Genomic DNA, 17,003 nt, shown 5'->3' on the forward strand with positions numbered 1-17,003 from the left:
AATACACGTGGTCTTTTTGTAATAATGGACGAAGCAGTGGTTACTACATAATACTATAATCGAACTAACCCCTTAAAATCTACGCGTTAGGATACAAAAATGGTAAAATTGAGGAGGGGTATTTAAAAAAAAAAAATTGGTTCACTGTTTAATTAAAAAATGACATCCTCCTATATATTGAATTAATTAAAATATGAGAGTCAATATACATGAGAATGTTATTTTTTTATTCAATAGTTGATCGAAGTTATATATTTGATTCATTTCATTTCATCATTATATATATAGTTTGATCGGAATAAAAAATTTATTTAAGCAGTTGCCTAATATTATATATAAAATTATGTAAAAATTTGTGTGAGACTGGTCTGACATGTCATATTTTGTGAGACAGATCTTTTATTTTGGTCATCCATAAAAAAGTATTAGTTTTATACTAATAGTATTACTTTTTATTTTGAATATCGGTAGGATTGACCCGTCTCACAGATAAAGATTCGTGAGACCGTCTCACACGAGACCTACTCATAAAATTATATTAATTTTTAATTTTTTTAAAAAAAATGTTTTTGACTTATTTTTTTAATAAATTTGCTGTATCGTATAAAAAGAAAAAAGTTTGTCATTAATTTTGAGTTTGAATCCGATATAAAAGAATTATTAGAAAAATATTGAGATATGCAAAAAACAATATATATTTAGATAAAAAAAACCACCTAGACGTTGGTTGGACGGGTTAGGTCGATGCTACATATGGGGACACTGTCCTCACATGATTTGGATGGACAAGATTCACACACATATGTGATTTTAAAAAAATTAGTAGACCTCATATATGTGTGGCTAAATTTGGACTCTTCATTCTATCATGGGATCGTGACCCTATATACAGGATGTAATGCACCGCTTGGACGACTGTCCAAGCCCCTAAGCGGTGGTCGATAATTGACCGATCCCACCTATCATTTTTTAGAAAACTGATGATTACAAATTAAATATATTATTTTTTTATGTGATGTCATAAATTGAATCACGAAAAAAAAAAAAAAAAACGTGTAATTGTTTTATAATAATTTGACGATTTTGACGAATAATTTGGATACCACGTTTATAGCATCAAAATAAATTTGTTAAAGATAATATTTTCTGGATGGAAATAAAATTTGGAAAAGAAAAGTTTTGACATAGTGGTGACTTGCAGGACATCGCCATTCACGAGTCCCATTTTAAACCGCAGCCGACAGCTAATTAACCCACGCACAAAGCTTGATTGTTATTATATTTCGGTAACAAACGTAGCAGAAGAAACAAGAAGCAGACTAAAGGAATAATGAACGAAAAGTTTAGTAGATTCAGAACTCCGATCTCTCCGCAGCTGTCGTTCCATTTCGTTTCGTCCTCGCTTCTATTAATTCCAGGTCTTTACTATTATTTTTTTTATCATCACGAACTCGAAATTTCGATTGTGTACTCTTTTATACTAGTTGTTTTAATGAGAAAGATCGGAACTTTTTTAACCGGGACCAAGATTTTGTGTTCTGTTCTAAATTAGTTGCTAAAAAATTATCTGGAAAGAAATCCATAACAGTGATTTCAAGATTAGATCTGAACGTTCTGATGTGGGTTCTGCGTTTTATGAATCTATCTGTAACCACCGTGAATTTGTTGTGTTGGAGCAGATTACTACAGGGAGTATTTTAGAACCCGTTGAAAGGCTAAATGTTCGATCTTTCTTGATCTTGTTTAACGAGATATTTATGCTGTTTGATGTTTTTTTGGGAGGTCATGACCTGCGTGTGTGTAAATACTGGAATAAGATTGGTATTAACCTTCTATCATCCTCGTTAATTTTTTTCATAAGTGATTGGAAGCTGAAAAGTAGTTGTAAACTTTAAGCTTTTGTTGGGTTGTTGAATAGCCAGCCAATTCAACTGATCGTTCGATTTCCTATGAGTCCAATTGACGTCGTTGCTCATCCCAGTTTTCGTTCTTGACGAACTTGAGTTGAATTCCACAGAGTTTTAGATTTCCCAAGTTCTAAGACTATTGAAGCTCGGGTCATTTATACCGATTAAAGGGTTATAAGCTTACTTTGGGCTTATTACTAGCTAGGCTGAAGATGTTTTTAATGTTGATTACATTTTAAATGGTACTGAGTTCAAATTGGTTTCATTGGATCAGACCCTCATCTGTTGCATGTTCTTCGTCCGCAAAAACGACACACAATGATATGAATTTCCGTTTCACAGATTTCCAATGTCCCAAATCTTCAATACTTTGATGTGTCGAATGCCGATACTAGGGATAAGATTTGAGACGTATACTAAAACACACACACACAAGAACACACTAAAGTTACAGCATTTTCATAACCGAATGTGGGATAGTCGGCATCAAGATCTTTGCTGTAAACTTATTTCCTGACAATTCATCTTGAGTAGCAAGCTGACACTTTTTCGAGAGTGATTCATTTAATTCGAATGTGAGTATAGAATTTTAAGGGAATTGTTGAAAGTATGCACCAATAGTTAAAGCGAATTGGAGTATTCATTACTCCCTTTCTTACTTGTTAAAGGTTTGGGACCTCTATGTTTTTTAAACACTTGTTAAAACACTTCATCGTTGTACTGTTTATATGCAGGATTAGCAGACATCTCATCATCATCATCATCATCATCATCAAGTTCTACAAATGAAAAGGGAATCGAAAATGACAAGTCGTCCAGAAGTTCCACCAAATTAATAATCCTGATCTTATGCCTCGGACTCATTGCTGCTGTTGCATTTTCTGTTTTCTTGTACAAGCTGTGGCAGAAGAAGAAGAGAGAAGAACAACATGCCCGCCTTCTCAAGCTTTTTGAACAAGACGACGATCTTGAGGTCGAACTTGGTCTCCGGGATTGAGATTGGGTGTTGACTAAGTTTCATGTATATTGTTGAAACCGGAAAAGGAAGGTTTTTACATGCATTACATTGTGGCCTCTTTTTAAGGTTAATATGTTAAACATCGTCAGAAGAAGCTAAGTAGGTCTTCAGTTCGCCATTTATTTAGTGATTTGTTGATTTGATCTTGTTCGTAAATACATTATATGTATTTGTCCTTGTCACGAAAAGTTGAAAAATGTTTCAACAATTGGTATTTTTTTTTTTTTTTTTTTGCGATTTCTTGTCTTTGAAACATTTGGTATTTTGGTCCTAGTTCGTATAATTTTTATTAGGCTTTTTGTTATTTGTTTCATTTGCAATTTCTCCATGTCCCAAAATTGTGTGATTTTTATTTTTTTCAGACACAATATTGTCCCAAAAATTTGTGTGTTTCATTGAATTTAGTTCTTTGTTTACCTTTGGCTAGTTATTAATAGTTCGAATTTTTTAGAGTATAATCTCGAATTCGAATCTTGTAAATAGAAAATGTTTGTAATTTCAAGAACAGGGAAGCTTAGGGGGGAAAATAGTAATTGTAAAGAAAAATAAAAAAGCTAAGCAAATAGCGAAAGATTCCGTTTGAGATAAATTTAAAAGTCACATGAGGAGAATTGAATTAAGGCTGAATACAATAAAGAGGGGTGGTCTTCACATTTGGACCACATTTCAACATCTTGAGGACTTTCCTTTTCTATAATTTTAATTTTCAAAATCAATTCTCTCAAAAAAAAATATATATATTCTTTCAAGTATCTACTATTACATGTATTTCAATAATGTTACGCGATAACTTTTTTTCTTTGAAAGGGATAACTTTTTTCTTTGAAAGGTTACGCGATAACTTAGTAAATATCTTTAAAATTCAGAGTCACAAAAATTGAACTGTGAGATTATATCAAATGAGTTTTCGCGAAACTTGGAGAGACTCGGTCAAAATTATAGTATTGTTACTTTTTATGGAAGAGAGATTGATATATACAAGAAAGCTCGACTTGCTAATTTTATTGGAACCAATTTTAGAAAAAGAAATTGACTTTGAATCGAATCCATTACAAAGAATGCAACATGACACGGTCACGCAACTCAATTAAAATGTTATAATTATGACAACAATATTGAAAAATCATTTCCACGTCACATAGTCTTTATTACAAACTTTATTTCTTCCTCCTTCTTCTTCTTTTCCCATTTTTTCCCATTCGATTTCCAAAAATTTAACACGACTTCACTATCATATTCGGGGGAGTGCTCTCAGTCCCCCGTCGATCAAAAACCGATTAGATCTTGTCGGCTTCGGGTTAGACCGATTTATTTTTGAATAAAAATCACGATGAAACTAGAAAATTCTCATAAATAAATAACCGGCAATTAACTTTAATTTCCAAGTGTATAAAAATTATTAAAAAGGTTTTAATACGGACATGATTCAAATCAAATTTTCAAAGGAAGTCAATTGCAAAGTCCTCGAGCGTGTTCTGACCAAATTTACAAGCTAAATATCTAAAATTGGGCCACCCAAAAAAAAAAAAAAATTAAGCATTTCCTTGCAAAATGAATAAAGTACAAACCTAGGCGTGTCCAATGGTACGATCTTAATTTTCAAAGCTTGTACGTTGAATCGAAACATTCTTCTTCTAATTACATATATAAGATGATAATAATAATAATAATAATAATATTTTTTTATAGTAATTAATCTTTTTTGCTGCGTCTCATGCAGAATAGTCTACTTTGAAATATTTTTGTTACATATTAAGAACAAAAGTGTTTATTTTTTTTAAAAAATATCATACCCAAGTTGTCGGTTACTAATTAATATATAATAAGAATCAAGAGATATAAGAGAGCAACGTTGCTATTAATTATGGAGAATATATAATTAATCTTATAGTATGTCTCTTGTGAGACAGTCTCACGAATCTTTATTTGTTAGACGGGTCAACCCTACCGATATTCACAATAAAAAGTAATAATCTTAGCATAAAAAGTAATATGTTTTCATGGATGACCCAAATAAGAGATCCATCTCACACAATTTTTTGTCATAATCTTATATATTTTGTCACCTCGGACGAAAATCAAGTTTGTGGATAGACACTTCCCAATTAGATATAGTGAACTCTAGGTGGACTGCACCAAACCCTAATCTGCCGAAACAGTGATTTAACATATACGTATTAATCAGGCCTTCATACCACCATTGATTAGCCACATAACTCATTTGTTTTCATGATAAAGAAATCTTCTGTGTATCACTAATATAAATTTACCATTGATTCTAGAAAGTTAACGACTCATTAGATTAGGAACGTCACGCAAAGAATATTCCGAAGATTTCTTCCATTTTTCAAGAGTAGCTTAGTGTTTTTAGTTCACTAGGATAGAGGGGAGCTTTGGAACTGGAAGGCTCATAACTAGCTAGGTTGATTTATGAATTTTCGAGTCAAATTCGAACCACTCAAGGAGAGTATAATATTATTTAGAGAATGCTGGATCATATTGATATTTCATTAATGACAAAGCAATATTTCGAAGGATTGTAATAACGATGAATCGAGCGATCACTAGCTCGCTTTCAACTTTGATGATTGTATAATCATACATATATAATGCAATGTTTTTCAAAATAAAATATGATGTTACACACACACACACACACACATATGTATGTATGTATTGATTGTCTTTTTGGTGTTTGAATACAGCTGCACCTGAAGAAGTAAAAGAGGGAAGTATTTTGCAAGGGCACAATGGTCCACATGGGAATTAAAGGCCAAAACGATTGCAGTTTTTGGTGAGTTTCTCCACTGCAAAGATGCTGATAATGGCTAGCCCACAACACCACGCATGGTGCATATCTGGAAAACAAGTCATTTTCTTGGCCAGCTCAATCTCTCTCACGCACCCACACATGTTCAACCTATACGCTAAATTAGCTACCATATACAAAGAAAGAATGTGGATAAATATGGCTTTGGGCCTGTGACGAGCCATTAATCAAGAGCCTGAGTTTATTTAGTCGGAGGGATTCTTTGAAATTCGTGTTAGCTTAAGCTTTCGGGGAAATAATTCCACTCGCAGGGAAATAGCAAAATTTGCCCAAGAGGCCAGGTCTGTTCTGCATGTCATCCAATGACGATTATCTTAAGCGGGGAACATGGATAAAGAAAACTTGTGTTTCTTTTTTTAACGCGGGGTTTCATTTAATTTCTTTCCTCTTCATGCATTAGGGCACAGTTTCAGATGTTTTCTTTGCTATTTGTGCAAATTTAGTGGAATTCTGTGGTCAAGCATAGATCTGAGCTAAAGAGCAAAAAATGAAGAAAAATCAAGCTTTCTTGCATGGAAGATTTCGTTTTCATTTCATGGTTTTTGGTTCCCAAGAACTGCTTAAAATCATGAATGTATGTGTGTTTCTAATTCTTTGTGTTCGTACAAGAAGAAAATCTTGATGGGGTTTCCCCCATTTTAATTATCACTTCTTTCTTAAAGCTACAATGTTTTCCTACAAAAAATTATCATTTCTTTTCCTTTGTTTGATTCTATACTATCCCTCATCAGTTTGTTGTTAAATTGAGCTTTTGAGTTGATATACTATTTCGTCTAGTTTTATTTCCTTTTTTATTTTTTTTATCATGTTATCGAAGTCAAGGGTTTTGTTTTCTTTAATAATCCTCCATTTTCCTGTCATGTTTTTTTTTTTTTTGGGTTAATTATGAGATCTATGAGCTTCTTTACCGGGGATGAGGCAAAAGACAGCATTTTTACAATGTTAATTTGCAAATTCAAGAAATGCCTTTTGTATGAGTGCGTGTGTACACATATAAATTGTCTTTTTCTAACTATTATCGTTTGTGATCTTCCCAGCGAATTTATTGAAGTTGTATTACTAATTAACAAAACTTTGACAAGAAAGTAAAACTTACATTAATACGTAGGGGTGGGAAATGGGACGAGGAAAGATCGAGATCAAGAGGATTGAAAACAACACCAATCGACAAGTTACGTTCTGTAAGCGAAGAAATGGTCTACTGAAGAAAGCTTATGAACTTTCAGTTCTGTGCGATGTCGAAGTTGCACTAATAGTTTTCTCTAGCCGTGGACGAGTCTACGAGTATGCCAACAATAAGTAAGTCTCACAACTCTCCCTTCTTCCTCTTCCTTTTCCGGCTTCAATAATGCGTAATCTTTATCATTATTGCCAAGAAATGATCTCAAATATATATCTGTACAAATTAAATCATTCATACACACTTTTGATTTAATCACAGCCTAAAGCACACAGCATTAACATCTACACTATATATACATCAAACGAAAGCACGGTTTTTATTAGGCGTGTCTCGTCTGCCTTAAAGTTTCAATCTTAAATAAATCATAAAAAAAACATACAATTTTTAAAAAAAAATCAATTTGGAGCCACAGTCTAAATAATTTTTGTGTAACTTGATTTGATCAATTTATTAAAAATAATTTTCTTGGAAAAAGTTTCAATTTTTATAAATCCATTTGACTGTGTTACTAACATAAGCAATATATATAATTAATGACATAAATTAATCGAATTCATGAATAACTATTTGGAAATTAGTAATGCATAAGCAAGGGCTCAGTACAGTACATACACAATTATCTAGAACAGCAGTAGAAACAGGCAGAGTTCTGATTCTCTTTCACATTTTTGTTGCTCAAAACTAGCAGTTCATTTTTGTGATTACAGTCCCAATGCTTACCCAATCCAGCACTATAAATCTTCAAATATTTCCTTCAGGTTTTCAAAAAATATATATGTTCTCATTTCTCCAGCACAAGTACGAGTAGTACTGTTGTCTTACAAAAATAAAGCTCTACAACATTCATTAGGTTTAGGTTCTTCGTCTTTCCAGTTTCATGCATATATATATCTTAGTGTATACATAAAAATTTAGCTCTTCCCTCCCTTTGACGTTTAAAACAGTATAAAGAACACAAAATGTATAAGATTTTGCTTTTGTACCCACCTTTAACAACTATAAGTGCAGCATATAGTCTTTTATTAAAAACTTTTAAATTTATATTTTCGACTAAAATCCCATCCTAAATATAATAAATCAGATGAGTTTAAAAGCTAATAATTCAACACACAAATAATTAACTTAACTAAAAGTAGCACAAAACAATTATATACACAAGTGAACACACTTGTGTGATGCTTCAAAGTTAAATAATTAATATAAAAGAAATCGAGTTTATAAAACCAATTTTAGTGTTGAAGATAAAAACTATATTTCTTAACAAGCGAAGGGAGTCAGTTACATTCTAAAATATCAATAACAAAAATAACCAAAACACAATAATGTAAATATGCATGCAACAAAACAATTATTCAATCAACAATTTATACGAGTGTTTTCTTCCAACACATCACGGCAACACGACGATGCTTTGTCTTTACGAGTTCTTTAGAAAATTCTCGTGAGCTTTATCTTTGTTCTCTCGTATCTCGCTCGTCTCACTTCTCTGGTACAGTAATAAGAAAATTAGTCTTTCATTACAAACTATTATGCAAATCTTACCAATAAAAGAAAAGAATTTAAAAGATAAATTATATTTTGCAAAACAAATCACGTTTCCTTTCAGTTACATCATGGAATTCAAGCAATTATAAGATTTAATTTTTTGGTAAAATCCCAAAGAAAAAGAAATTAATCATGAACATAAAGAATACTATAGGAATGTTGTTCCCCAAAAAGTCACACTCAGAAGTCAGGATTTATCGATATATATATATATATATATATATATATATATATATATATTATCAATGGCTTATCACCAAATTGGCAGGATTCCACTACGTACAATTATAATTAATAAATACCACATTTCTCTAATTTTTCTGCTTCTATCTTTTGTTTAGTTATCGATGGGGGTAAAAATATTTTAATAAATATGTACGCATATTATTTCATCTAAATATATAAAATAGGAGATAAATATAAAAAATTAAACTAATATACACATAAACACTAGGAAACAGAGGCTATTCTTCCAAATATGTAGAATTACGCAAACCAAATGGATAAACACATGCATATTGGTGTCTAATCTGAAATAACATTCAGTGGTTAAGATATAATCCCACTTCATGGTCATATTTTGTTGCACACAAAATTTGAATTAGTTCACTATCTTTTTTTTCATTTGTATTAGTCTCTTCACGATTTTGATATTTTATATTAGAGAAGAACAAGCCCAAAGCCATTCTGAACAACCCACTCCTGTAAAAGAGTTACAGGCCCATGACAAGAAGAAAGCCTAAACCATTTGTATAGAATAATCTAGATAGAAATGTCGTTGAGTTTGTTCCAACAGATTATGTTTTTCTTCTGCACCTTTCGTTGTTATCTTCTAATGCTTAGGTTAGTATAAATAACTGTATTGGGGTTTAAGATAGATATGAAACAAATATGATTTGATTTCATCATCTTCTTTTTCCTTATTTGGTATCAGAGCCATCCATGGCTGACGCCGGATCCATTGCTGGGACCTCAAGCACCATTCCTACCCCAATTATCAATCCCAGCTTCCTTCTTGTTAACCCTGCAAATCAAATTACATCTGTCAAACTTAGCGATGGCAGCTACCTTCTTTGGCATTTACAAGTGCTCGCTGGAATCAGGGGTTTGGGCCTTGAGTTCTTCATTCTTGAAAATCCTCCAGTCTCTTCTCGCTTTGTTTCTGATAATTAATCCCAACTATGTCACCTGGTGCAGGCAAGATCAGCTGCTGTTTTCCTTTCTCCTTGCATCCATGTCGGAAAGCATCCAGAGCCAAATGATCGGCTGTGAGTCAGCCACTCAACTTTGGACTCGCACATCTCGTATTTTTGCTTCCCGGTCGAAAGCACGTGTAATGCAATATAACCTGCAGCTTCAAACTCAGAAAAAGGGGGCTCTAACCATGAAGGATTATCTATCCAAAATGAAAAATTACATGGACCTGCTTGCAGCGTGTGGCCACCCGATTACAGAGGAAGACCAAATCCTATATCTTCTTGGTGGTGTAGGTCTTGAATATGACTCGGTGGTTGTTCATGTTACTTCCCGTGTAGACACACTGAGTTTTTCTGATGTTGGTGCTCTTCTTCTCTCACATGAAGGCAGGCTGGAAGCCTTCAATTCTCCCAATGAGATAGCATCACCCATGGTTAATGTAACCACTGCAGCACCGCAACATAAGAATCTACATCAAAACTCCTACCAAACATCTAGATTTCTCTCCAACGGACGTAACCGTGGCCGTGGTAGATACTCTCGAGGAGGTGGTCGAAAAACCTGGCAACAAAATCAGAATCGACCAGTGTGCCAAATTTGCGGTATTCATGGTCATGTTGCGAAGATCTGCTTCTATCGTTTTGATGAAGCATATCTTCCGAAGAATCAACAACCTTCTCAATATCCTGATCAGAGATCAGCCCCCTATCCTCCAGCTACACTGCATACAGCCACTAGTACATCATCTACTGGAGAGGATTGGTGGTTCCGTGATTCTGGGGCCTCTCATCATGTCACTAGTGATCTCAGTAATCTAAGTCTTGGCTCCGAGTATTCTGGAAGTGGTAAGGTTCACTTGGGCGATGGTGCAGGTCTGTCTATCTCTCACATTGGTCATTCTAAATTTCGTTCTAATCCTTCATCACAAACATTTGTTTTGAATAACTTACTACGGGTTCCCCAAATCACCAAAAATCTCCTTAGCGTGAGTAAATTTGCAAAGGATAATAATGTTTTCTTTGAGTTTCATCCTAGTCTTTGTCTTGTGAAGGACCGTGCCACTCAAGTCACTCTTCTCCGAGGAACTTTGCATGATGGGCTGTATCGATTCAATCTTGGCATGCCTATTTCCGCCACCTGTCTCAGCTCATCTAGTTTTCCAGAAAGCACTTCTGCTAAGTCGTCTTCTCCAGTCAAGTCTCATCCAGCCTCCTCTCAAGTATTAACTCAATGGCACTCTAGATTAGGTCATCCTTCTCTTGCAATCGTCAAAAATGTTTTATTGCGATGTAATATCCATATTCCTTGCAATAAAAGTATAGACTTTTGCTCAGCTTGTGAACTTGGTAAAAGCCATAGACTCCCATTTTCCTTATCTCAAACAGTACATTCTGAACCACTTGAACTCATATATGTAGATGTATGGGGTCCTGCTCATACACCTTCTCGAAATGGGCATAAGTACTATGTTAGTTTTGTCGATGCTTTCAGTCGCTATACATGGATTTATTTTCTTAAACTCAAATCTGAAGTTCAGTCGGTATTTTTCCATTTCAAACGCCAAGTGGAACTACAACTTAATAAATCCATTAAGATCATCCAGTCTAATTCTCGTGGGGAATTCCGTAAACTAACCCATTTCCTTCATGCTAATGGGGTAATTCGTCGCTTTTCATGCCCATACACCTCTCAACAGAATGGCGTCGTTGAACGCAAACACAGGCATATAGTTGAAACAGGTCTTTCCTTGTTGGCACATGCATCTATGCCTCTTCACTTTTGGGAAGATGCTTTCTCTACAGCTGTGTTTCTTATCAATCATTTACCTTCTTCGAGCCACCAACATGCCATTCCCCTCACTAAACTATTCAACAAACCACCTAATTTTCACTCCTTAAAAATCTTTGGTTGTCGATGTTTTCCTTGCCTTTGCCCCTATAATAATCACAAACTTGAGTATCGATCAATTCCTTGCACTTTTCTTGGCTATAGTGATATCCACGAGGGATATAAGTGTCTTAGCTCCAATGGTAGATTATACTTCTCTCGTCATTTTAAATTTGATGAAGCTCATTTCCCTTATCTACAGCAGTCAGTCACGCCTTGCTGTCCCTCAAGCAGCACTGGATCTTCACTACCCACTCCCCTTTACCTCCCACATGTACCTATACATTCTTTGGCCGATGTACAGTTGAGGCCCTCTGCTACCTCTTCGTCATCAGCTCCTCCTCTCTCTCCTTTATCTGTCCATTCATCTCCTCATGTTCCTCTTCCATCATCAACCTCAGTCTCCCCTCTTCTTGAGTCTCAGACAATACCTCATCCACCTCAAGTGAATATGCACCCCATGACTACTCGAGCTAAGGATGGTATCTTTAAACCCAAAGTGTTGTGTTCTGCATCTCTCCTACCCCATGAACCATCAACTTTCCAAGAAGCCACAACAGACCCTGCTTGGACTCAAGCAATGAAATCAGAATATGATGCTCTCATGCTCAACAAGACTTGGTCTCTAGTCACTGCTCCTCCGGATACACCCATTGTTGGTTGCAAATGGGTATTCAAAACCAAAACCAATCCGGATGGCTCTGTTGCTAGGCAAAAAGCTAGACTTGTTGCCAAGGGCTACTCTCAGACTCCTGGACTGGACTTTACTGAAACCTTTAGCCCAGTCGTCAAACCAACCACCATACGAGTTGTTCTTGCCATTGCTGTATCCAGACGCTGGTGTCTTAGACAAATCGATGTGAATAATGCATTTCTTCATGGTTCTCTTCACGAGATAGTCTATATGCAGCAACCTCCCGGGTTTGAAGTTCAAAATGCGAGCAACCCTTTGGTTTGTAAACTTCACAAGGCCATTTATGGCCTCAAGCAAGCCCCAAGGGCTTGGTTTGACAAACTTCGTATCACATTGAAGGCCATGGGGTTCACTGCCTCTCGAGCAGATTCTTCGTTGTTTGTTAAGTCTGATTCTCATTCCATTATTTATATTTTGGTGTATGTCGATGACATCTTAATTACAGGAAGTCACACTCAGCAGATTCATTCCATTATTCAACAGCTGCACACTCAATTCTCCTTCAAAGACTTGGGTGATATCTCATATTTTCTGGGAATTGAGGTCTTCAAATCAAGTGATGGTTCTCTTTTTCTTTCTCAAAGAAAGTATGCTAAAGACTTGCTTCTACGTACAAACATGCATCAGGCCAAACCTCTCCCAACTCCTATGGATTCGGGTACCAAGCTTTATGTCAGAGATGGGGATCCTTTTGAAGAGGTTACTCAATATCGAAGCACTGTTGGAGCTCTTCAATACTTGACTATTACCAGGCCTGATATTGCCTATAGTGTCAACAAAGTATGTCAATTCATACAGGCTCCTCTTCATACTCATTGGAAGGCTGTCAAGCGTATTTTGCGTTATTTAAATGGTACGCTGGATATTGGCATCAGTTTTCATGTATCCCAACAGTTTCATCTTCAAGGGTACTGCGATGCGGATTGGGGTAGTGATCCTGATGATCGTCGATCGACCTCTGGTTTCTGTTGGTTTCTTGGAAACTCTCCTATCTCCTGGAGTTCTAAGAAACAATCTGTTGTCTCTCGTTCAAGCACAGAATCAGAATATCGAAGTCTTGCGAATGCCACTGCTGACTTATTATGGATTCAATCTCTCTTGACTGAATTACATTGTCTCCCTTCTCATATCCCAGTACTATGGTGCGACAATAACAGCACAATTGCATTGAGCGCCAATCCGGTTCTTCATGCTCGAACAAAGCACCTGGAGCTTGACTTGCATTTCGTTCGTGAAAAGATCTTATCAAACTCTCTCTCAGTTAGATATGTTCCTACATTTGATCAACTTGCAGATATACTTACCAAGCCATTGTCTGCTCCTGCTTTTCTCCGGCTGCGATCCAAGCTCAGCATGGTTCTTCATCCCTCGCTTCACTTGAGGGGGGATGTTAGAGAAGAACAAGCCCAAAGCCATTCTGAACAGCCCACTCCTGTAAAAGAGTTACAGGCCCATGACAAGAAGAAAGCCCAAACCATTTGTATAGAATAATTTAGATAGAAATGTCGTTGAGTTTGTTCCAACAGATTATGTTTTTCTTCTGCACCTTTCGTTGTTATCTTCTAATGCTTAGGTTAGTATAAATAACTGTATTGGGGTTTAAGATAGATATGAAACAAATATGATTTGATTTCATCACCTTCTTTTTCCTTACTTGATTTTGATATTTTATACTATCAAAGTTCAATATTAGTTCACTATCTTTGTTTCATTTGAAATTTTGGTCATTTTACGTCGTAACGTCAATGTGGTACCGACATGACGATGACCTCATGTCGAAGAGGTATTCATGTGTGTGATGACACATTAGTAGCTATATACGATTTAAAATATTTTAGCTAAGACTGTCAAAATTGAAATACATGACTGAAACCCGATGATAAAAATTATAATAAATTCATATTTGAAATCTATATATGTTAAAGGAAATGTTGTTAGAATTTTTTTTCTTCTTAAAAATCATGTTTCTGCACGTATATAAACATGATAATCAATATACAGAAATAAATCGAGTGTTACCTACGGCCATTGAAAATTTTTTATTTCTCTGATTTCCTTTCGGTTGAAGCCTTCTAAGCACTTCACGCTCTCTGTAGATGGTGTATATTTCTTATGAGGTGTGTGTACTTAGGGACCTTAATCACCGCTATTTATAGGCATTTCTCATATCATCGATGAGTGTATCGGGAGCCGAGAGTCAAAAGAAAAAACGTGTACGCATCTCAATTTTCTAAAGTTGAGGTTGCGTACGTAAGTTTTGTCAAAATATGTAGGTAATGACCGTCGTCATTTCCTACACGTTTAATCTTCTTCTTATATGTGTCACTTTTTTCTTACAAATGTATGTATTTATAGAATTTACAGTATCATTAAAGGTTCCATTCCATCAGTAGAAATGGTTAAAATCTTATATTACAACCAATTATTTATGACTAATTGTATAACCATGAAAGTAAACCTTCAAAATTTTCTTTTATAATTTCTCCATGCAGGAATCCTGTGTACGTGTTATGTTTGAAATCTTGATTATGTTATTATTTATTATATGTGCAATATTACATGTATGCAGCATTAGGTCAACTATAGAAAGGTACAAAAAGTCGACAGCAGATTCCTCAAATGCATACACCACTCAAGAGATCAATGCTCAAGTAAGTGATCCGTTTGAAATGCATCGATCAAACATTTGTTATATAAACAAGATCCAATTGTCACAAAAATATTGAAAAATCCTGAACTTATGTATGACCACGGGGCGCGAATACAACGTGAATTTGAGCAAGGCTACTTGCGCCCCCAAATTAATATGTGTTTACATACTGTATTATATGTAATTGTATGTGTGCGTTTTAATATATTTTAAAAGAGTATAGATTTAATTTGTTTGCGTAAAATTCACTAGCCACCTATATGAAATATTCCGACCGATTTTTCGGTGGTTGTTTCTTATTTTTTGAATCCGAATACAGTTTTACCAACAAGAGTCGAAGAAGATGCACCTTCAAATACAGATGCTCCAGAACTCCAACAGGTATGGATCACGTCCTTGGTAATTACATGCAGAAAATAATATATAAACCAAGAAAAGTGGAATAAGAAATGTGTGTTTAATTTGCTTTTATTTTAATTCTTTTGGTGTCTTTTTTATTTAAGAAAATGGGTTTTTAGGAAAAGATATGATTAACGAAGTGTATATGGTTTTGTTCTTGGAAAAAAATATAGTTTATAGTAGTTGTCAAATCTTTAGAAGTTGTAATACTTTTTGTATAGTGATATTTCACATATTATAGACCATACTTGATAGCATGTCGATTTTTTACATATATACTCTTTCGTAGGCATCTTTTGGGCGAGGGTTTGGGGTCGTTGAATGTGAAGGAGTTGAAGCAGCTTGAAACTAGGCTTGAGCGAGGCATCACAAGAATCAGGGCCAAGAAGGTATATATGATAAATAATTACAAGAAATCAACCAATAATCACACTTTTTTCTTATAATAATATTTCTTTATGTTATTGTTTTGCTCCAACAGCATGAAATGATACTGGCAGAAACTGAGATTTTGCACAAGAGGGTAATTTTCTTCGGCTCTCGGTTTATAGACCGATTCACATTATTTGTGTTGTAAAAAGTAGTTACGATCTGTTGGTCTGTTGGAAGTTTTTGGCTTAGTCCACCTCCATTTTGTTTGATGGACTGGTAGGAGTCTCCCAAACCCTCTAACCCTGACTGACCAGGTGGTGTTTTTGTTATAAAAAAAACATATGATGCATGAATCTTTAAATACACAATTAATTTTACTATATTCGTAGCCCTGGATTGTTGTTGCTCAATATTATAATTACGATGGAGAAATATATATAGATTTTTTTTCCATTTGAATATTTAGTCCACATGACAAATTTGTGATGACCATCTATTTTGTGGAACTTGTTCTTCCAACAGGAAAATCATCTGGAGCAGGAAAATGCCTGTCTCAGGGCAAAGGTGACGTTTAACATGCAAACATTAACTATGATGATTCTTGTTATGGAATATGCAATAATCGAAATGATTAAACAACTAGAAGTTTCATAAATATATTCTGAAATATATAAAATTGCAAAATTTCAGATAGCAGAAAATGAGAGGCTCCAGCAATTTAGCATGATTCCTGCTGGACAAGAGTACAACATCCAGTCTTATTTCACAAGCAATGTGCTACAATTGAATATGATGGAGACCACATCGATCTATCCTGTTCTGGACAAGCCGACTCTTCATCTCGGGTAGTATTAATTCTTTACATGAAATTAAGTCTGTCATATTTATGCTTACATTCATTTTTTCTCTTCTTGTCTATGCAGGTAGCCGTTTTTTCGGCGGTGTTGATTTTTCCGAATAACATACAAGTGTTTCAATTCCGTTGTAGTGTTTAACGAGCTGTATCGTTTTGGAGGCATGAAACTAATACATTTTAATGTGTTTTTCTTGCATTTTCTTAATGATCAGTACTTGTCTGGATCATTTCTATATATGTTTCTATGAATGCATCTTTTTAATTTACTTAGACCCCTTGCAATACATGTGCGTGGAAGGCTATTATGATATACCATTCAAATTAAATTATTTCTATTTTATATTTTTTCTCTTTCATTCAAATTAAATTAATTATATATAATTTAAAAATATAAGAATTTATATATATATATTATATATATATATAAATATATGTTCACGCAGCCAGGCGGATGATTCCATTGAA

General features: G+C 34.7%; 1 protein-coding gene and 1 long non-coding RNA gene across 5 annotated transcripts; both read left to right on the top strand.

The window, feature by feature from the left end:
* Positions 1 to 1,164: 1,164 nt before the first annotated feature.
* Positions 1,165 to 3,133, top strand: LOC142525348 (uncharacterized). The gene is made up of 2 exons (XR_012815058.1): positions 1,165 to 1,418; positions 2,642 to 3,133. It is a non-coding gene; the product is annotated as an uncharacterized LOC142525348 (long non-coding RNA).
* Positions 3,134 to 5,892: 2,759 nt separating this feature from the next.
* Positions 5,893 to 16,821, top strand: LOC142524320 (agamous-like MADS-box protein AGL11). Of its 4 annotated transcripts, none has more exons than XM_075628253.1 (9): positions 5,893 to 6,036; positions 6,864 to 7,054; positions 14,831 to 14,912; positions 15,231 to 15,292; positions 15,600 to 15,699; positions 15,792 to 15,833; positions 16,205 to 16,246; positions 16,373 to 16,530; positions 16,610 to 16,820. In XM_075628253.1, exons 2-9 carry the CDS (start codon positions 6,873 to 6,875, stop codon positions 16,641 to 16,643), a joined length of 702 nt encoding a protein of 233 aa, XP_075484368.1. In that variant the 5' UTR covers positions 5,893 to 6,036; positions 6,864 to 6,872; the 3' UTR covers positions 16,644 to 16,820. The 4 variants fall into 4 exon arrangements, with proteins under 4 accessions (XP_075484368.1, XP_075484369.1, XP_075484366.1 ...); XM_075628254.1 differs by having other exon boundaries at positions 5,906 to 6,040; positions 16,610 to 16,821; XM_075628251.1 differs by lacking the exon at positions 5,893 to 6,036 and adding an exon at positions 6,093 to 6,329 and having other exon boundaries at positions 16,610 to 16,821.
* Positions 16,822 to 17,003: the final 182 nt, after the last annotated feature.

The sequence above is a fragment of the Primulina tabacum genome, chromosome 14, assembly GCF_025594145.1.
Source record: "Primulina tabacum isolate GXHZ01 chromosome 14, ASM2559414v2, whole genome shotgun sequence".
Taxonomy (NCBI): Eukaryota; Viridiplantae; Streptophyta; class Magnoliopsida; order Lamiales; family Gesneriaceae; genus Primulina; species Primulina tabacum.